Source organism: Carcharhinus amblyrhynchos, chromosome 10 (assembly GCF_965287045.1).
Source record: "Carcharhinus amblyrhynchos chromosome 10, sCarAmb.v2.hapA, whole genome shotgun sequence".
Lineage (NCBI taxonomy): Eukaryota > Metazoa > Chordata > Chondrichthyes > Carcharhiniformes > Carcharhinidae > Carcharhinus > Carcharhinus amblyrhynchos.
The window spans coordinates 90,787,815-90,810,396 of record NC_137333.1 but is presented as its reverse complement, the minus strand read 5'-3'; the positions used below and the strand labels follow the sequence as shown (position 1 = coordinate 90,810,396).

The following is a 22,582-nucleotide window of genomic DNA, read 5'->3' as shown; positions in this document are numbered from 1 at the left end:
GGGGCACAGCTTAGCAGGGAGGGTGGTAGAGTGGCTGGCGGTGGTGGTGTGGGGTCTCTGGATTGGTATGTATCCATGGGGCGAGTCGGTGTCTCCCTGGATGGCCTGAGGGGCAGCTGTGCCCCCACTCCTCCTGCCCTGGGCACCTTCCAGCCTCCTGTGCCTCACCCTGGAGGGAGCAGACCTTTGTAAGATGCCCCGCACTGCTGCCTCGCTGCCATCCGACAAAGTGGTGTTGAAGGTGGAGAAGGAGTTGACTTTGAGCCGCTGTGCCAGCTCCCTTCTCCCCATCAGCCGGGCATGGGTCAGCTCAGACCGCCGGAGCTTGGTGCAGAACCTGTTGTACAAAAGCCTCTGGTCCAGGGTGTAAGAATCTGCCACCTGTCTCTTGAGAGAATCGAGTAAATTCAGCCTCTGCTGGAGTAGCACCTCCTCCTTCCAGTTCATGGACAGGATAAGCTTTAGCCTCTCCATCTCCCGGGGTCTCTTGCCCTCTGCCATTCCTCCTCACATCTTAGTGAGACTGCGTTTATGTAAAATTTTCAATAATCCCACAACTGATTGTCCTTTCCCAGCCTTTGAACGCTGTAGAAATCTGAAAGGTGTGTGTGTGTGTGTGTGTGTCTGTCCAAAAATAAAAACCACATCCCGACTGTGAGGTGGTAACATAATCCCTTTCATGATATTAACAAGCCACAGGCCAATCCGATCCTTTGCTTGGATCGTTGTCAGGGCGTTAGGAGCTGGGCTGGGTAACATAAACACTTTACATTCTTGAATGCACAGATCCTGAGAACACAACTTCCAGCTTCGAATCCCGACAGAAGTTAACAGCGGGGTGTGGGGGAGGGCAGTGGGGGAGGATAACACGTTGAGCCCCAGTTCAAAATAAATAACCATCTGGACAGACACACACACACTTTCAAAGATCTCCGAGTGTAACCAAGAAATCCTGGCATGCTGAGCAGCTCCATGTGAAACGTGACGCTCGTTCATTACTGCTGCCTTTAAATAGCAATGGACCACAGACTGGTTTAAAGAACAAAGAACAAAAACAGCCTAGGAAACAGGCCCTTCGGCCCAACAAGCCCGCGCCAGCATTTTAATATTACCAGTACCCCCCCCCCCCTCCACCCATGACCCTTATCTGTTGTTTTTATGGCAATCCACATTGAGGGAAACTAATTTAGGGGCAATTTATTACTTCCAATCAGCCTAAATAGCACATCTTTGGGGTGCGGGAGGAAACCGGAGCACCCGGAGAAAACCCACGCAAGCACGGGGAGAATGCGCAAACTCCCACAGACACCGGCCCAAATCCATGTGTCTGCACAGCAAACAGTGATAGTCACTGAGCTGTCGAGTTGCCCAGTATCTGGTCCAGTTTAAGCACACACTAACGACATGAAGCACTAGGCCAATCTCGAACATTCAAGAGCAGCCCAAGTACGACCCATCGCGTGTATGCCCCTCGTTGGGCAACAAGGCGGACCGACTTAAAACCTGTGAATTAAAAGAGAAAAAACATTATTATCATCCCATATCCTTTTACATTACCAGGGTCGTCCCACTGCTAATGAACTTTATTTAAAACATTCTCCTATATCCTCCCATCTCCAACCCACTCATGTGCCTGTCTAAGTTACTCTTAAACAAGTCCAGCTTGCCTGCCTCCACCATTTTACTTGGCAGAGCATTCCATACCCCCACTACCCTCTGTGTGAAAAACCTCCCTCTAATATCCGTGTTATACCTCTCCACCCTCACCTTAAGCCCATGGCCCCTCGTACTGTGTGTCTCTAACATAGGAAATAGCTTACCTCTGTTTACTCTATCTATACCCTTCATAATCTTATATACCTCTATTAAATCCCCCCTCAGTCACTGTCTTTCAAGGGAAAACAGCCCCAATTTGCTCAATCTTTCCTCATAACCCGGTCCTTCCATACCAGGCAACATCCTGGTAAACCTTCTCTGCACTCTCTCCAGAGTCTCCACGTCCTTCTGGTAGTAAGGCGACCAGAACTGGACGCAGTACTCTAAATGCAGCCTAACCAACGTTCTGTACAACTGCAACATTAGACTCCAGCTCTTATACTCTATACCCCTTCCTATAAAGGCTAACATACCATAGGCTTTCTTCACAACCTTCTCCACTTGAACTGCCACCTTCAAAGACTTGTGCACTTGCACCCCCAGGTCTCACTGCGTTTCTATACTCCTTATAGGCTTACCCTTTATTGTATAACTCCCCCTACATTATTCCAGCCAAAATGCATCACCTCACATTTATCCGGATTAAACTCCATTTGCCATATATCTGCCCAATATACCAGCCTATCAATATACCGTTGTATTGCCAGACACTGCTCCTCACTGCCCGCCAATCCAGCCATCTTGGTGTCATCAGCAAATTTGCTGATCACACCACTTACTCCCTCTTCCAAGTCATTTATATACACTACAAAGAGAAGAGGTCCCAGTAACATAAGAACATAAGAAATAGGAGCAGGAGTAGGCCATCTAGCCCTTCGAGCCTGCCCCGCCATTCAATAAGATCATGGCTGATCTGTCGTGGCTCAGTTCCACTTTCCCGCCCTCTCCCCATAACCCTTAATCCCCTCTCTTATCAAGAACCCATCAACCCGCTTCTTAAAAATATTTAGCGAGGCAGCCTCCACCACTTCAACGGGCAGAGAATTCCAGAGATTCACCACCCTTTGAGTGAAGAAGTTCCTCCTCAACTCTGTTCTAAACCGCCTCCCCTTTATCTTGAGGCTGTGCCCCCTAGTCCTACTGTCTTTTTTGAGCGGGAAGAGTCTCTCCACCTCTATCCTATCCATCCCATTCATCATCTTATACGTCTCAATGAGATCTCCCCTCATTCTTCTAAACTCTAACGAGTACAAGCCTAGTTTATTCAGCCTTTCCTCATAGCTCAATCCCCTCAACTCCAGTATCAGCCTAGTAAACCTCCTCTGCACTCCCTCCAGGGCCAAAATATCCTTGCGCAGGTGCGGCGCCCAAAACTGCACACAGTACTCCAGCTGCGGCCTCACCAATGCCCTATACAGCTGCAGCAAGACCTCCCTACTTTTATATTCAATCCCCCTCTGAGTACTGAGTACTGAGTACTGAGCCCTGCGGCACACCACTAGTGACAGACCTCCAGCTAGAAAAGGACCGCTCCACCACTACTCTCTGTCTCCTCTTAGCAAGCCAGTTCTCCACCCATCTAGATACCTGGCCTCGTATCCCATGAGCCTTAATCTTCTCTACCAACCTACCATGAGGGCCTCACTGAAATCCATATAGACGACATCAACGGCTCGTCCTTCGTCGACCGTTTTTGTCACCTCTTCAAAAATTTCTACCAGATTCGTAAGGCAAGACTTCCCCTTTACAAAGCCATGCTGCGTATCCTTAATCAGATCGCAACGCTCTAAGTGCTCATACATCCTATCCCTAAGAATCCTTTCCATCAACTTTCCTACCACTGACATCAAACTCACAGGCCTATAGTTACTCGGGTTATCCCTCCTACCCTTTTTAAACAATGGTACCACGTTCGCTATCCTCCAGTCCTCTGGGACCTCACCTGTGTCCAAAGAAGAGACAGAGATTTGCGTCAGAGGCCCAGCAATTTCACCTTTCGCCTCCTTAAGCAGCCTAGGATAAATGCCATCAGGCCTCGAAGATTTATCAGTTTTAATGCTACCTAAAAGTCCTAACACTTAATCCCTCGTAATCGATAGTTCCTTCAATTGGTCTACAGCTCCCTCAAAGACTGTACCAGACATCAAGCCCCTCTCCTTCGTGAATACCGATGCAAAGTATTCATTCAGGATCTCCCCCATTCCCTCAGACTCTGAGCACAATTTCCCTCATCTGTCCCTGAGGGGACCGATTTTTCCCCTAGCCACCCTTTTGCTCCTAACATAGGAGTAAAACAGTTTAAGGGGATCACGTTTTTTTTTGGAAAATCCAGGCATTTGTGGACACAGAGGACATGGTCTCAGCAGGTCTGGTAGGAGAGAAAAGAGCTGACATTTCGAGTCCAGATGACCCTTTGTCAAAGCTGATTTGATAGCTTTGCTACCTTTGACAAAAGGTCATCTGGACTTGAAACGTCAGCTCTTTCCTCTCCTTACAGATGCTGCCAGACCTGCTGAGATTTTCCAGCAGTTTCTCTTTTGGTTTCAGATTCCAGCATCAGCAGTAATTTGCTTTTATAGAGAGGACACGGTGATGGGGCAGAGGAAAAAGGGGAGGGGGGTGGAGGAATGACTTTTGTTCTGCATTCACCTGGGGTGAGGGGTAGCACAGCGATTAGCACTGCTGCCTCACGGCACCAGGGACCCGGGTTCAATTTCAACCTTGGGTCACTGTCTGTGTGAAGTCTGCATGTTCTCCCCATGTCTGCGTGGGTTTCCTTTGGGTGCTCTGGTTTCCTCCCACAGTTCAAAGATGTGCTGACAAGGTGAATTGGCTATGCTAAGTTCTCCTTTCATATACCTGAACAGTGGCCCGCAATGTGGCAACTAGAGGATTTTCGCAGTACCTTCATTGCAGTGTTAATGTAAGCCTACTTGTGACTAATAAATAAACTTTTTACCTTTTACCTAGGTAAAGCGGATTGTGTTGCTGATAAACCTTCACTCCTTTAACCCTTCTAATTGAGGTTATATATCAGTGTTCCTTTTGGTGGGCCTCACTCCTGTCCCACCTCAGTTAACTGGTAGCACATTACTTTATGTCACTCAACCTGATTCCTCTGTCTTGCTTAAAACTCAACAGAAAGAATAACATAGCTAGAAAAACATGTTAGCCAGCATCAGAAGAGGAGGTAAGTAGTTAAGTTTTTTTTTAATCAGTGTCACAAGTTGGCTTACATTCACACTGCAATGAAATTTCTGTGAAAATCCCCTAGGTGCCACACACCGGCACCTGTTCAGATACACTGAGGGAGAATTTAACATGGTCAATGCACTTAATCAGCACATCTTTCGGACTGTGGGAGGAAACTGGAGCACCCAGAGGAAACCCACACAGAGACGGGGAGAATGTGCAAACTCCACACAGACAGTGACCCAAGCCAGGAATCAAACACAGGTCCCTATTGCTGTGAGGCAGCAGTGCTAACCACTGTGCCCTATGTTAAGATGATTCAGCTTTCATCACTGATTTCTTGTATTGTGTAGCCTGTTTTCTTTGTAAAGCTCCATCTGCTTTTGCCCACCCCATCAAAGCACCAACCACAACAGACTCATGCGTCTGGGAAGACTCCAACCCACTGGAGGTAGCAAGTAAATGGACAAAGATCTCAACACGTGGGGTTGAAAAGTAGTGAACGTACATACACCAGAAAGCATCACAGTGAGTCCTGGAACTCAGCCCTGGTCCATTGCTGCAACATCAGCATCACCAGAACTGACGATCTGCTCAGCATCAAATTCCCATTTGTATGGGATTAAAAACAGAAAATGCTGGAAACACGCGGTCTGGCAGCATGTGGAGATGAACTGAGTTTACAGGTCAAGGACTATCCTTCATAGCTGAAAGAGGCCAGTACATTTCTATTGTCAAAGAAAGAAAAAAGAACAGTACAGCACAGGAACAGGCCCTTCGGCCCTCCAAGCCTGTGCTGATCATGATGCCTGCCTAAACTTACTGAATCCGTATCCTTCCATTCCCATCCTATTAATGTATTCGTCTAGATGCCCCTTAAATGCTGCTGTTGTATCTGTTCCCATCACCTCCCTGGGCAGCGCATTCCAGACATTCACCACCCTCTGTGTAAAAAACCTGCTTTGCACATCTCCTCCAAACTTCTCCCCACACATCTTAAACCTATGTCCCCTAGTACTTGACTTTTCTACTCTAGGAAAGAGCATCTGACTATCTACACTGTCCACGCCACTCATAATCTTGTAAACCTCAATCAGGTCACCCCCTCAACCTCCGTCATTCCAGTGAGAACAAACCGAGTCCTTCAGTTCTGCAGAAAGGATCATTGACCAGAAGGTTAACTCTGTTTCTCTCTCCACAGACGCTGCCAGACTTGCTGAATATTTCCAGCATTTTCTGGTTTTTATTTCAGAGTTCCAGCACCCGCAGTATTTTGTCTTTGTTGCTGTTTGTGGGATCTTGCTGTGTCCGCTGAACTTCCTGCATCACGGTGGGACCTTCAGTTCAAAAATACTTCATTGGCTGTAAGGCCAATGTGATCATGAAAGAATCATAGAACCCGTTACCGTGCAGAAGAAGGCTGTTCGGCCCATCGAGTCTGCACCGATCGCAATCCCACCCAGTCCCTATACCCATAACCCACCTATTTACCCTGCTAATCCCCCTGACACTGAGGGACAATTTAGCATGGCCAATGCACCTAACCCGTGCATCTTTGGAGTGTGGGAGGAAACTGGAGCACCCGGAGGAAACCCATGCAGACACGGGGAGAATGTGCAAACTCCGCACAGTCACCCAAGCCGGAAATTGAATCCGGGTCCCTAGAGCTGTGAGGCAGCAGTGCTAACCACTGTGCCACCGTGCTATATAAAGGTGCTACATAAATGCAGGTTCTTATTTTTCTTTCTTTGACAGGAGAGGTAAGAAAGCTGAGACTGATGTGTATTTAAACCCAGTCTATACACCATTCTGCTGTAACAAGGAAATTCAGCTCGTGGCACAGAACATCTCCATCAGTCACTGGGCCATCTATCCCCCATGGTTTCTATTAATGATATGACAAACAAGATACACCCAACAGTGATGTTTTCACAACATTTGCCAAATTATTTTGTTCACACAGTGAATTCATTACTTATTACATTTTCAGGCAGTAGCCTTGAAATCAAAATAAGCCCCGTCTTTTTAATCTAGTCTTAAATTAATTATTCCGTGCACCAATTATAAATGCATAATCATACTTGTAGATACTGTGCTTATGAAGAAGAACTGGCCAAAGGCTAAAAAGAAGGTATGTGGCGTACTTTCACACATATATACATTAACAGCTTACCCAGGTTTGATATTTGATGCCTGGGCGAGTCAGCTTATTGTTCAAACACACAGAAATATAAGTCGTAATCAAAATCGTCACCAGAAACATTAACATATATTCTCTCTTTTACACGCTGACTTGCATTCTGCATATCTCCAAGAGTTCTTGCGTGAGAGCCTTAGGATATTTCAGCTTAAAGTTTATTTATCTGCGTCACAATAGACTTATCTTAACTCTGCAATGAAGTTACTGTGAAAATCCCCTAGTCGCCGCACTCCAGCGCCTGTTCGGGGTACACCAATTTAGCATGGTCAACACACCTAACCAGCACGTCCTTCCGGCACTGGGAGGAAACTGGGGCACCCGGAGGAAACCCACATAGACAGGGAGAATGTGCAGACTCCGCACAGACAGTGACCCAATCGAACCCAGGTCCCTGGCGCTGTGAGGCAGCAATGCGAACCACTGTGCCACCATTATAGCAGGGATGCAATATTATGGGAAAGGGTACAGAGGAAACTTACCAGGATGTTGATTGGGCTGGAGAGTTTTAGTTATGAAGAGAGATTGGATATACTGGGGTTGTTTTCCTTGGAGCAGAGATAGAGGGTGTAGACGATTGAGATGTATGTGGGATACCAAAGGAAACCCACAGAGACACATGGAGAACTTGCACACTCTTCATTGACCCTGACTCAAGCCGGGAATTGAACCCAAGTCCCTGATGCTGTGGGACAGCAATGTTAACCACCATTATGCTAAAAGGTGCTATATGAATATAAACTGTTGTTGTTGTTTTCCTTCAAAGATTTTCCACATGGCAATTTTACATTTGACCCCAGGAACCCTCTCTCTGAACTGCAGTTCGATTCCAACAAGAGGCAGAGAATTGAATAATGGTCACTTGTCAGAGGGAAGTAGCAGGCAGGATGGTAAAATGATACGTTAACTTGTGACAGGTTTCGATATGTAATTTACTGCAGCAATAAACAGTAACAGGAAAGAATACCTGACAACATAGTTCAATTTAAACAAAAGTTGACAACAGGTTGTAAGACTTGCATTTTAAAAAAAATATAAGTCACTGTTTATAAATAAAAAGGAAGGAAAGAAACAATCTCTGGGTAATAAATAAGTTACATTCGCTCAAATTTACCAAAATATAAAAAAAGGTGAGTGAATAAAATCAGGTGCAAAACTGTTCAGCTTATTTGCTCGATCCGCTTGGATGAACCCATTGTGAAATGTGTGAGGTTTATAATTGGAGTCTATTGTGTTCTTATCTTCAAACATTATAAAAGAAAGGTTAATATGCCCAGCTAGTTCGTCATTCAGTTCAAATGGACTATTGCCCACACAGCAGGAAGCTAACTTGTGAAAGTTTCCAGTGCATTAACGGCATTAACTGTTCCCAGTGATGAATTGACTAGCCTTTATTTAGTCACACTTGGATATCAACTCAACACTTTGTTATTACCAAGAGGCAGATTGCAGGAAAGGCAGTGCTGGTAACTGTGCTGCATGGTATCAACTTCAACAACAGCGTGGTTTGTTGCAATGTCCTCATTGTTTAAGTTATAAGTTCATTTATTAGTCACAAGTAATTAACCCTGCAATGAAGTTACTATGAAAATCACCCAGTCGTCACACTCTGGCGCCTGTTCGGTACACTGAGGGAGAATTTAGCTTGGCCAATGCACATTTGGACTTTGGGAGGAAAGCAGAGTACCCGGAGGAAACCCGTGAGGACACGGGGAGAATTTACGGAATCTACACAGGCAGTGACCCAAGCCAGGAATCGAACCTGGGTTTCCCTGGTGCTGTGAAGCTGCAGTGCTAACCACTGTGCTGCCATGCTGCCTCGGGTGACTACACATTGAATCATCACAGTGCTGAAAGGGGCCATTCAGCCCAGCAAACCTGCACCCAGGTCCTATCCCCATAACCCCATATATTTACACTGCTAATCCCCTTGACATTAGGGAAGGGATTTTCCAGCCATGCTCATCCCAAGACCAGAAACTGCCACCCAAGGTCAATGGACTTTTGCATGGTGCATGTCCCGTCCGTTATGATTCCTGTGGCGGATGGTACAGTAATATCCCACCCTAAAGGATAATTTAGCATGACCAATCAGCCTAACCTGCACCTCTTTGGAATATGGGAAGAAACTGGAGCACGTGGAGGAAACCCACGTAGACACGGGGAAATGTACAGACCCCACACAGTCGCCCAAGGCTGGATTTGAACTCAGGTCCCTGGTGCTGTGAGGCTGGAGTTCTAACCACTGTGCCACCCTGCTGCCCTTGTCATGGTAAGTGTCCACCCAGAAGGAAAAACCGGTTCGGACTAGTATTCTTATTTCCCCATTTTAGTTTTTTTTATGTTTCTTCGGGAGGGGTCAGAGAAATTAAATTGGATTAACAAGCCGCTACTTCAGCTTTTAATGTTGATTCACAGCGGATAACACTCGTGCAGAAGTGGTACTGAGAAATGTAATGCCCCCCCAAGGGGTGTCTGGAGGAAGGGAGGGTATTTAATCGGGCAGGAGGGTGGCGAATGGGGACCCCACTGCCCTTCCACCTCCACCTCAATGTGGTGCGTCCCATCACCAGGTGAAATGTCTGTCACTGCATTAAGTGGAGCCCAGTAGATTCCATCTGCCTTACCCACTTACAATTTAAAGGAAGCTTTTCAAATTTCCCTCCCTCCCCTACTTAAGAACCGAGAATGCACGGAATCTTGTAAACAACTGCAAGCATAAACTATGGGGTCCTTAGTGCATATATTATATTTATGTTATATATCGAATAGAACCATCAGTGGAAATCCCATACACTTAAACATTGACAACACAGATGTTTAAAACGTGAAATGTGTATTTCCTGGTTCCGTTCCTAGTGTGTTACCGTTAGTTAAAGAATTATAGTAACAGAACTCAGCTCCCTGATATAATGAACTAACATTTATGCTTAAAGCTGCCTTAACATATTCATGTTAAAATGGGCTTTGGTCACAATTTGTTGATAAAGTTTAAAGATGGGTCTACACGAACTGCTTTCTGATATCTGTCGTGGCTTATAATTTGTAAACTAGCCTATTAGAGTCCCATATAAAAATAATTGATACTCTCATCAGTATATCTTATAACAAAATAGTAAGAAAAACAAAATGAGGAAATTTAGTCTCATCACTGTTTGCCTAACTCTGCATCAGTCAAACTGTCTAGTCCATCTGATAGGTAGCCACTGCCATAGCCCTTCACTCTGTTTTCCATCTTTGTGAGCCTTTGTTTTAGCTTCATTTGACTGGATTTGTACTCAGCCATGAGCCGGGCAAACCTAGTCTGCAGGTTGTCCAATGAAGACTCCATTCTCTCCACTTTTTCCTCCAGATCTTTGGGATCCGCTCCCTCCTTCGCCGCCTCTTCATCTATCAAATTGTCCTTCATCAGAATCTGACGCCCCTTCTCTTCCAGGATCTTTTTGGCGTCTGGATATTCAGTCAGTGCTTCCATCAGGTCAACCTTGGACAGGCAGAAGAGGTCAGAGTAGCCTATGCTCCTTATGTTGGCCGTCCGCCTGTTGCCCGCCTTGCTGCCCTTTATGTTCAAGATGCTGATCTCCCCAAAGTAGCTGCCGTCGCTCAGGACCACGAACTGCGTGACCCCATCGTCGGCCACCACCGCCAGCTTGCCCTCTTTGATGATGTACATCTCCCGGCCGATGTCCCCCTTGCGGCAAATATAATCCCCGGGGCTGTACACCTGGGGCTGCAGTTTGAGCACCAACTCAATCAAGAGACCGGCCTCACAATCCGAAAAGATGCGGACTTTCTTCAACGTGTCCAAGTGGACGTTGATGGCGATTTCGGCCTTCAGTTTGTCGGGTAGGTTCTTGAGGACTTCCTTCTCGTCCACGCTCTTCTTGTTGATCCACAGGTAGTCGAACCACTTGATGATTCTGGCCTCTAGGTCTTTGCTGACCTTGCGGAACTGCATGTACTGCTTGATGGAGTCGATTTTGGATTGGAACTCGGCTCGCGAGGCGTTCATGTTCGAGATCATGGAGCCCACGTTGCCAACAATGGTGGCGAAGATTAGAACTCCCACCAGGAAGTCAATGACCACGAATAAATACTCCTCATCCTTGACGGGGGGAGGCGTTTCTCCGATGGTCGTCAAGGTCAAAGTGGACCAGTAAAGGCAGTAGATGTATTTCCTGCTAAGCCGCCCATATTCAGGGTGGGATATGTTCGGATAGACCCAGGTGTCGATGCCAAACCCAATGGATTTTGAAATGGCGTAATAAATGCAGCCATTCCAGTGAATAATGATGAGGATGTACAAGACAAGATTTCCAATCCGAAACATGTTCGGATAGTTTGTCCGTGTTTCCGTGCGGTCAAAATATTCAAACATTCGGCTGAAGCGGAAGAGACGATTAAATCTCACCTCCGGGTAATTAAATCCCAACCAAATGTAGGCTAGATCTGTCGGTAAAAGAGAGAGTGCGTCCAGTTTAAACTGAGGCATCCGCATGTAATTTTCTCTCAATTTCTTTGCATCCTTAACGAGCAAGCCTTGTTCAAGAAAACCTGAAGAAAAAACGCGACATTTACTGAACTGCACAAAGTGGGACAACACTTTGAAGCACAGGTTCACAAGCTGGCGGGACTGAGGTCTACAAAATCGTGAGGGGCAAAGGTAGGTCGAACGCACATAGGGTCAAATTTTCCCATTCCACCCGCCACGGGAATCGTAGCGGGCAGCGGGGTGGGGGGAGGGGGGCAGTGGTGAGGGAGAGACCATGGAAAGGTTCATTGGCTTTCTGATTTTGGGACGAGTGCAGCCAGAAAGTCCCACCCAGAGTCTTCTTCCCAAGGCAGGGGAATTGAAAACTAGGTTTAAGGTGAGAGGGGACAGATGAAAAGGGACCTGAGGGGCAACTTCTTCACACGGAGGGTGGTGTGCGTATGGAATGAGCTGCCAGAGGAAGTGGTTGAGGCAGGTACAATAGCAACATTTAAAAAGCAGTTGGATAAGTGAATGGATGGGGAAGGATTAGAGGGAGATGGGCCAAACGCGAGCAATGAGGGCTAGCTGGGAGGGCCCCATGGTCGGCATGGACTGGCTGGGCCGAAGGGCCTGTTTCCATGCTCTATGACTCTAAGATTTGGAGTATTGTGAGCAGTTTGGGGCCCCATATCTAAGGAAGGATGTGCTGGTCTTAAAGGGTTCAGAGGAGGTTCATAAGAATGATCGCTTGAATAAAGAGACTGTCGTGTGAGGAATGGTTGAGGACTCTGGGTCTGTGCTCGTTGGAGTTCAGAAGGATGAGGGTGGATCTTATTGGAACTTACAAGATACTGCGAGGCCTGGATAGAGTGGACGTGGAGAGGATGTTTCCACTCATAGGAAAAACTAGAGTCAGAGGGCACAACCTCAGGCTAAAGGGATGATCCTTTAAAACGGAGATGAGGAGGAATTTCTTCAGCCAGAGAGTGGTGAATCTGTGGAACTCTTGGCTGCAGAAGGCTGTGGAAGCCAGATCATGGAGTGTCTTTAAGACAGAGATAGATAGGTTCTTCATTAAAAAGGGGATCAGGGGTTATGGGGAGAAGGCAGGAGCATGGGGATGAGAAAAAGATCAGCCATGATTGAATGGTGGAACAGATTTGATGGGCTGAGTGGCCTCATTCTGTTTCTATGTCTTATGGCCTTATGGACTGCAAGGTAAACAGTTTTCTGATGTTTTTGACACCATTTTTCAATAAAATTAGTTGCCTGCCATTTTCTTTCAAAATAGCTGACATGTAGGATGGGAGTCCCTGAGGGCTTTACAACCAACTCCAAGTGGTGAAAAACCATCAGTCCACACTGGGGAACTCAGGCGCTGAGAAAGGGTGAGTTGCTCAGAACTCCGACCTGGAATCCTGCCACAGGAGTAAATGTACCCACAACTTTTACATCTCATCTTCATTTCTAAAATTCTATCACCATTTATGATTATATAATTGAATAAGTCATTGTAGGTGACAGGTTTACTCATTTGCTACCATTCTTACATTTCAGCTTGATAATAATGGGTTCGTGGGGGTGTGGAGGGGGGGGGGAGTGCGATGGCCCAGTGATATTATCGCGAGACTATGGATCCAGAAACTCACCAAATATTCGGGGGACTCAGGTTCAAATCCCACAAAGGCAGATTCAATTAAAAAAAAAATCGGGAATTAAGAATCTACAGATGACCATTGTCGATCGTGGGAAAAACCAGTCTGGTTCACTAATGCCATTTAGGGAAGGAAAGCTACCATCCTTACCTGGTCTGGCCTACATGTGACTCCAGAGCCACAGCAATGTGGTTGACTCTCAATTGCCCTCTGAACAAGGGCAACGAGGGATGGGCAATAAATACTGGCTAGCCAGTGATGCTCATGTCGCACTAGTGAACATAAAAGTCTCACTCCAACACATGAAGTAGACTGCTGAACAAAGAAACATTGGAAAGGATATTCAATTAGACCATGACTGAGCTCTTATGGCTTTCCCCTCACCCACCCTACAGAGGTCTCATAACTGGCTCTATATTCCACTGAGAACTCAGTGGAATTATTAAACCTGAGGCTCTCTCTGGATTTCAGCTGAGTTAACCTCAGCACAGAGGGAAGCCATTCAGTCCACCATATTTAAGCCAGTCCTCTGAATGACCAATTCACCTAGTGGCATTTCCCCGCCTTGTCGCTATAACCTTGCACATTCTTCCTTTTCAGATAGTAATCCAATTCCCTCGCAAAGGCCTCAATTAACCCTGAGTCCACCACACTCTTGGACAGTGCATTCCAGATCTGAACCACTCACTGTCTGAAAATGCTTCTCCTCATGTCTCTGTTGCTTCTTTTGCCAATTGTTTGAAATCTGTGCCCTCTTGTTTTCAATCCTCCGCCAGTGCGAACAGTTTTTTCCATGTCCACTTTGTCTGGACCCCTCATGATTTTGAACACCTCCATCAAACCTTCACTCAGCCTTCTATTCTCCAAAACAGTCCCAACATCTCCAATCCATGGAACTGAAGTTCCTCATTCCTAGAACCATTCTGATGAATCTTGTCTACACTCTCACCTTCACGCCCTCCATAAACATCGAAACATAGAAGATAGGAGCAGGAGGAGACCATTTGGCCCTTCGAGCCTGCTCCGCCATTCATTACAATTGTGGCTGATTGTCCAACTCAATAGCCTAATCCTGCTTTTTCCCCAAAACCTTTGATTCTATTCACCCCGAGTACTACATCCAGTCACCTCTTGAATCTCCTTAATGTTTTGGCATCAACTACTTCCTCTGCCCATTCCACCAATCTGCTTCCACAGGCTCACCACTCTTTGGGTGAAGAAATGTCTCCTCACCTCCATCCTAAATGGTCTAGCCTGAATCCTCAGACAGTGACATCTGTTTCTGGATTCCCCCACCATCGGGAATATCCTCCCCGCATCTAACCTGTCTAGACTATTAGAATGTCATAAGTCTCTATGAGATCCTCCCTCATTCATCTAAACACCAGCGAAAACAATCCTAACCTAATCAATCTCATACATCAGTCCCACCATCCCCTTTGCTACATTCTCTCAAGAGCAAGAACATCCTTCCTCAGAAAAGGAGACCAAAACTGCACACAATATTCTAGGTGTGGCCTCACCAAGGTCCTGTATAATTGTGACAACACATTCCTGCTCCTATATGCAAAACCATAAAGAATGACCCAAAGCTTTATACAACTCACTGAGGCTGAACCAGTGTTTTATACAAGTTTCTTGTACTCTATGAATGGGACATTACGGTCTCGCTCATGCCAAAACGGTAAAATCCCATCGAAGGTCAACAGACCGTTCCATGGTACACCCCTCACCCGCTCTGATTCCTATGGCAGGCAGGCGGTACAATTCCAGCCTATGTTTCTATTAGGAAAGCCTAGAATACTGTGTGTTTTATTAACCACTCTCCCAACCTGTCCTGCCTTCAATGATTTATGACATATATACCAAGGTCTGCTCCTATAACCCCTTGAGAACTGTACCCTTTATTTTATAGTGTCTGTTTATGTTCTTCCTACCCAAATCAATCACTCCTTTATACTCCTTCATCAGCCTTCTCTCTGGCCATTCCACCAATTTGTCTATGTACTTTTGAAGTTCAACACTATCCTACTCTCTCACAACACTGACAAGTTTTGTACCATCTGCAAACTTTGAATTTTGTATCATTTGCAAACTGGCGGAGGTATTCACAGATACCTTTAACCTCTCTTTATACCAATCTGAGGTCCCTATCTGTTTCAAGAAAACTACCATTATCCCGATACCAAAGAAAAGCCAGGCTGAGGGGGGATCTTATAGAGAAGTATAAGATAATGAAGGGGATGGATAGGGTAGAGGTACAGAGATTCTTCCCGCTTAGAAAGGACAGCAGGCCTAGAGGGCACAGCCTCAAGATAAGTAGGGGGGGGGCAGTTTAGATTGGAATTGAGGAGGAACTTCTTCACTCAAAGGGTGGTGAATCTCTGGAATTCTCTGCCCGTTGAAATGGTGGATGCTACCTCACTGAATATATTTAAGTCACGGGTAGATAGGTTTCTGATAGACAAGGGAATTGAGGGTTATGGGGAGAAAGCGGGAAAGTGGAGCTGATCCACTTCAGCCATGATCTTATTGAATGGTGGGGCAGGTTCGAAGGGCTAGATGGCCTACTCCTGCTCCTATTTCTTATGTTCTTATGTAGGCAGTGTGCCTTAATTACAATCGTCCGGTGGCTCTGACATCGATCATTATGAAGTGTTTTAAAAGACTGATCACGGCACGAATAAATTCTGGCCTCCCGGGTTACTTGGATCCACTACAGTTTGTCTACCGCCTCTACAGGTCCACAGCAGACGCCATCTCCCTGGCCCTGCACTCAGTGAGGAAGGGTGTCATAGTTTACAGAGAGACTTGGACAAGTTGCAGAGCTGGGCCGAGAGGTGGAGGATGGAGGTTAATGCGGAGAAGTGTGAGGTAATTCACTTTGGCAGAAATAACAGGTGTGTAGAGTATAGGGCTAACGGTAGGACTCTGAATAGTGTGGATGAACAGAGGGATCTAGGTGTATGTGTACATAGATCCCTGAAAGTTGGGAATCAAGTAGATAAGGTTGTTAGGAAAGCATACGGTGTCTTGGCGTTTATTGGTAGGGGGATTGAATTTAGGAGCCGCAGCGTCATGTTGCAACTGTACAAAACTCTGGTGCGGCCGCACTTGGAGTACTGTGTGCAGTTCTGGTCCCCACATTATAGGAAGGATGTGGAGGCTTTGGAGAGGGTGCAGAGGAGGTTTACCAGGATGTTGCCTGGCATGGAGGGGAGGTCCTATGAGGAGAGACTGAGGGATTTGAGGTTGTTTTCGTTAGAAAGAAGGCGGCTAAGAGGGGATCTTATTGAAACATATAAGATGATTAGAGGTTTAGATAGGGTGGATAGTGATAGCCTTTTTCCTCGGATGGAGAAAGCTAGCACGAGGGGGCATAGCTTTAAATTAAGGGGTGGTAGTTATAGGACGGATGTCAGAGGTAGGTTCTTTACCCAGAGGGTGGTGAGGGATTGGAATGCCCTGCCTGCTGCAGTTATAAATGCGCCTAGTTTGGGGGGGTTTAAGAGATCCGTGGATAGGTTTATGGATGGAAAGGGATTGGTTTAGGTTAGAAGGTCATTGCTTTTTAATTGGTCGGCGCAACATCGTGGGCCGAAGGGCCTGTTCTGTGCTGTAATGTTCTATGTTCTATGTTCTAACCCTGGAACACCTAGATAACTGAGACACCTATGTCAGAATCCTATTTATTGACTACTGCTCAGCCTTGAACATCATTGTTTCTACAAAACTCATCTCCAAACTCCATGGCCTGGGGCTCAGCTTCTCCCTCTGCAATTGGATCCCAAACTTCCTAACCGTAATCAGTAAGAGTAGGCAATAATACCTCCTCCATAATCATCATCAACACTGGTGGCCCACAAGGCTGTGTTCTCAACCCCCTACTATACTCCTTAAACACTTATGACTGTGCAGCCAAATTCCCCTCCAATTTGATTTCCAAGTTTGCTAAGACAACACAGTGATGGGTTGAATCTCAAAGAATGACAATATAGAGTACAGGAATGAGGTAGAGAATCTGGTGAATTGGTCAAGCAATATTCTCTCCCTCAATGTCAACAAAATGAAGGAGATAATCATCGGCCTCAGAAAGCGTAGAGGAGAACATGTCCCTGTCTACATCAACGGGCAAGAAGTAAAAAGGGTCGAAAGCTTCAAGTTTTTAGGTGTCCAGATCACCAACAACCTGTCCTGGTCTCCCCATGCTGACACTACAGTTAAGAAAGCCCACCAACGCCTCTACTTTCTCAGGGGACTAAGGAAATTTGGCATGTCAGCTACAACTCTCTCCAACATTTACAGATGCACCATAGAAAGCATTCTTTGTGGGTGCATCACAGTTTGGTATGACTCCTCTCTGTCGAAGATCGCAAGAAACTACAATGGGTCGTGAACAAAGCCCAGTCCATCACGCAAAACAAACCTCCCATCCATTGACACTATCTACACTTCCCACTGCCTCAGAAAAACAGCAAGCATAATCAATGACTCCACGCATCCCGGACATTTTCCCTTCCACCTTCTTCCATCAGGACAAAGACACAAAAGTCTGAGGTCACGTACCAAGCAGCTCAAGAACAGCTTCTTCCCTGCTGCTATCAGAGTTTTGAATGGACTTACCTTGCATTAAGTTGATCTTTCTCTACACCCTAGCTATGATGGTAACACTACACTCTCATTTCTTTCTCTATGAACGGTATGGTTTGTATAGCATGCAAGAAACAATACTTTTCACTGTACGTTAATACATGTGACGATAATAAATCAAATTAAATCAAAACTGTTCCATGCACGCCAAGGCTTAAGCTATTAATATATGTCAGAAAAAACAAAGGCCCCAATATGGACCCTTGGATAACTCCATTACAAGTATTCCCCCAGTCTGAAAAACATCCAAGAACCATTACTCTTGGTTTCCTGTTGTTTGGACAGCTTCATATCGCTGTTGCTACTGCCTCTTATTCCATGAGTTTTAATTTTTCTTTTATTGTGCGATGTTGTATCTTAAAGTCCACATGCATCACATCAACAGAATCAACCCTCTCCGCTACCTCTTCTTGGAACACCAGCAAGTTAGTTAAATATGATTTGCACTCAACAAATCCATGCTGGCTTGTGTTCATTAATCTGGAGCGTGTAGTTTTGGTATTTGAGGAAGGATGTCCTTGCTATAGAGGGATGACAGTGAAGATTTAGCAAGCTGATTCCTGGGATGACTGGTCTGTCATATGAGGAGAAACTAAGTCAATTAAGATTATATTCACTGGAGTTGAGAAGAGTAAGAGGGGATCTCATAGAAACTTATACAATTCTAACAGGATTAGATGCAGGGTAGATGCAGAAAGAATGTTCCCAATGGTGGGGGAGTCCAGAACTAGGGATTATAGTTTGAGGATAAGGGGTAAATCTTTTAGAACTAAGGCGAGGAGAAATTTCTTCATCCAGAGAGTAGTGAATGTGTGGAATTCATTACCACAGAATGTAGTTAAGACCAAAATGTTGTGTGATTTCAAGATGAAATTAGAAACAACTCTTGGGATTAAAGGGATCAAGGGATATGGGAGGAAGAGGAGATCAGGATATTGAATTTGATGATTGGCCATGATCAAAATGAATGGCGGAGCAGGCTTGAAGGGCCAAATGGCCTACTCCTCCTTCTAGTTTCTATATTGGGATTTAATGGGATTGAGGGTTATAGATAGGCCTGGTAGGTAGGGATATGATCAGCGCAACTTGTGGGCTGAAGGGCCTGTTTGTGCTTTAGTGTTCTATGTTCTATTTCTTTGTAACCCAGATTTAGTCACGAGGCTGTTAATGATGTCCCAAATTATTGTTTCTAGAATTTTCCCCACCACTGAAGTTCAACTGACCGGTCTATAATTGTTGGGCTAAGCTTTGCACAAGGTTATAACAATTGCAATCAGTGCTCTGGCACTACCCCTAAGGCTAAGGATGGCTGAAAAATTATAGCTAGTTTCTAGTTTCAATTCCTTCATTATCCTTGGATATGCTTCATCTGGTTCTGGTGCCTTACCAACTTTAGGTACACGTAGCCTATCCTACTCCTCTGGGTTTGGTTTCCTCCCACCCTGAGGGAGAATTTAGAGCAGCCGATTCACTTAACTGGGCTTGATTTCCTCTGGGTGTTCCGGTTTTCTCCCACAGTCCAAAAGACGTGCTGGTTAGATGCATTGGCCATGCTAAATTCTCCCTCAGTGTACCCGAACAGGCCCCGGAGTGTGGCGACTAGGGGATTTTCACATTGCGGTGTTAATGTAAGCCTACTCGTGACACTAATAAATAATAAAATAATAATGTATTGGATAGGCTGCCTGTTACCAAGACTGCACATAAAACTGAAGATCAACCTCCGCATCTCAACGGATCTATCTGCGGAGCCTGTGGGAACATTCAGTTCCTACCTGGAGAGGGGTTAACCCATTGCCAGGCCTCCAGCTGAGTGACTGAGAGCAGCCTGGGGCAGAGGACAAGTCATGGACACATCAAGTGGAATTTTACCAGTTTGCCCCACCCATCGATGGGGGGAATGGACTGGTAAAATTGCTCCAGAGCCGAGAAACCAGGGTCACGCCCAATTTCTCGGTTCTTGCTATCTTACGAGAGCTGGATTTCTGGCAAGGTCAGCCTCTCGCCCATTTCCAGTGACAGTCTGAATAATTACTTAAATGAAGACTTGCATGTATTTAGCCAGCCCGACACTCAATCGTCCGGGCACATTTGCTTTTATGGTCTTGCCCGAAGAGGTTCTTTACGGCGAGGGGAATAGTCATGTTGGCAGCGCCTCCCGGAAGCCATTGAGGCCCCCCAGGTAGGCCAAGGACAGTGTCAGCCTGGCACCTTGGCACTGCCAGCCTGGCTCCTTGATAATGCCGACCAGGCACATTGGCACTGCCCACCATACAGTGTTAGGGGGTGAGGCCTATGGGAGGCAGGACTATGGGGGGCTACTTATAGGGATGGGGCCTGGAGGGGCAGCTGATCGTGGATGGAGGAGGGCCTGCTGCCACTCTGCCTGCAATCAGTGGGATAAGAGAGGTGAGGTCTGCTGTCACACTGCATCCGATCAATGGGGGATGGAGTGCAATCAGTCTGGGTGGTAGGGCGGAGTGGCAGAGACTACATTTCCAGTTGGTGAGGGGCTCACGCTCAGCCATGGGCCCCCATGATTGCATGGAGTGGTTCTGTGTTCAGACTGGCTGCAGCAGCAGAGGCCTGACAGCTCTCTCTCTCTCTCTCTCGTCAAGCCTCAGAGGTCTGCACATGCATAATAGCTCCCTCTGCTGCTAGCTGGCAAATTAACACCCGCCCACTGCCTGGAGCAACTAGAAACAATCCAGCTCATTTTTCCATGCTGTCTGAGCACAGGATTGGGCATAAAATCTCACCTAAAAAAGATCTACAACTCTCCCACTTTCACACTTGCTGGACACTTCAAATCATTCTCATAAAATTTTGTTCATTCTCTCAATCTTGGACTGAGGCACATGGCATCGGAAATGGGTGGCTGAAGACCGAGAGAGATAACATCTTAGAAAAATGTAAAAAATAAACACACGCGCCATTGAAAAAAGCTTGATTACCTGTTCGGAATCTTACAGCTGAATCCATAATGTAAATAGCATCAGATATGTAATCCAGCACCAGCCACAGGGCAAGATTTTTTACTTGAAGTTCATCAAAACAAGACCTAAAATATGAAATGCAAATTTAAATTTGACAATAAAGTAGGCTTATGTCAAAAGACAGAGTGAAATAGCACACATCAATTCTTTTTAAACTCCACACTTTTTAAAAAAAACTTAAAGATTAGTAGAGTTAAATCCGTTGCCAGCTTTGACATTTTGACATTTCTTTGACAGCTTGACAGTTCTAATGAATCTAGACACATCTACGCACAATCATGTCCTCTTTCAACAATCCCAAAGGCACCTTCCGAAGGCTACCTTTCCCCTCCCAAAGATATCCTGTAAGGTGCCGTACCTGCTCTGTTAGCTGCACTAATGCACGGTACTATGGTATTGTGTCACTCTACCTCGGAGGTGGATATCGCACTGATGGAGAGGTTCTCTGCCTATCCAAAAATGCTGGAAGTGGCATGAATCCAGTCGTCTGCCCTTGAACCTGACCATTTTCACCAGGACAGATCCTAAATTGCATATCCCTAGTTCTCGGAGGCAACTGCCTATATAAATCAACAGGTGCCTTCAGGTCAGGTGAGATTTTGGTGAGGTAGGTGCCCAAAAGCTAAAGAAGCGCAGATTAGATGAGATAGGAGTAAGATTGAACCCTGTGGATTTGTATGGATATAGAGAGGGATATGATACCACTTTGACTGCTGCAGGAACATAACAGTGAATGGAGGAATAGTGATGAGGCTAGGAGGAGTCTGAAGGTGTTTGATTTGGAGGAGAGGTTTTGTCCAGGGGCTGATACAGAAGGAAAGAGGTCCAAATGGGTTCGGGAAATCTAGTGAGATGTACAAGGAAATGGTCAGATGGCCCAGAGGATGACAGAAACCCCAGGAGATGGTGATATGAAGATCGTGGATCCAAATATGGATTGGAGTGTTTTTAGGGAGAGAGGTTTCATGAGGACATGTAACAACATGCAAAATTCCAAGTGTAAAGTTTCACATATTGTACAGGAATTTAAAAAAACAAAAGGGAAATTACAACTTGCAAAGATAGATGAAAATGTATAATAATACATGGAAGTTAAGCTCAGGGATTTTTAAGGTTGTGTTTGCCGAGGGCTGCCATTGAGTTAGAAACAGAAATGTGTAAATGACACCAATTCCTGTTTAGTCACAGGCTAATAATCTCACCTCACCAATGATACTGTTATGTTTACCAGCTTATAAATTTGGACACCTACGTTTCAAGGTACTTCACCATGCACCAATACCTCCTTAAATTCATGTTTGGTTACTTTTTCCCTTCTTGTAGATCAAATAGTAATTGCTTACCATGCTAATCTTCAACCTACCTGCACACCAGCATACACCAGTTGTACAGTACAGGCACTGCGATAACAGAAAGCCATCGATAGTAAAGATTTTCCGCAGGGTCTATTACGTACATGTCTTTCTTCCTGGGGGGGGACAGAAAAGGAAAGCGTCACAATGGATATTTTCAACAAAAACAATACTCCTGTTCAGCTCACTGGGTGAATCAACGGGGGAGGCAATGGGACTAGTGATGATATCACTAGACTATTAATCCAGAAACTCAATTATTGTTTTGGGGACTTGGGTTCAAATCCCGCCACAGCGGATGGTGGAATTATCTGGGATTAAGAATGACCATGAAACCATCATCGATTGTCAGAAAAACCCATTTGGTTCACTAATGCCTTTAATGAAAAGAAATCTGCTGTCCTCATCTC

General features: G+C 45.6%; 1 protein-coding gene across 2 annotated transcripts in view; it reads right to left on the bottom strand.

Moving 5' to 3' along the window:
• Positions 1–7,953: 7,953 nt before the first annotated feature.
• cnga3a (cyclic nucleotide gated channel subunit alpha 3a) overlaps positions 7,954–22,582 on the bottom strand; it is a 66,858-nt gene continuing 52,229 nt past the window's right edge. For both annotated transcript variants that reach the window (XM_080197599.1, XM_080197600.1), the window contains 3 exons: positions 22,184–22,288; positions 20,779–20,885; positions 7,954–11,599 (listed from right to left, as the gene is read on the bottom strand). In XM_080197599.1, coding sequence (XP_080053725.1) covers positions 10,194–11,599; positions 20,779–20,885; positions 22,184–22,288 — 1,618 coding nt within the window. In that variant the 3' untranslated portion in view covers positions 7,954–10,193. The remainder of the gene's footprint in view (positions 11,600–20,778; positions 20,886–22,183; positions 22,289–22,582) is intronic.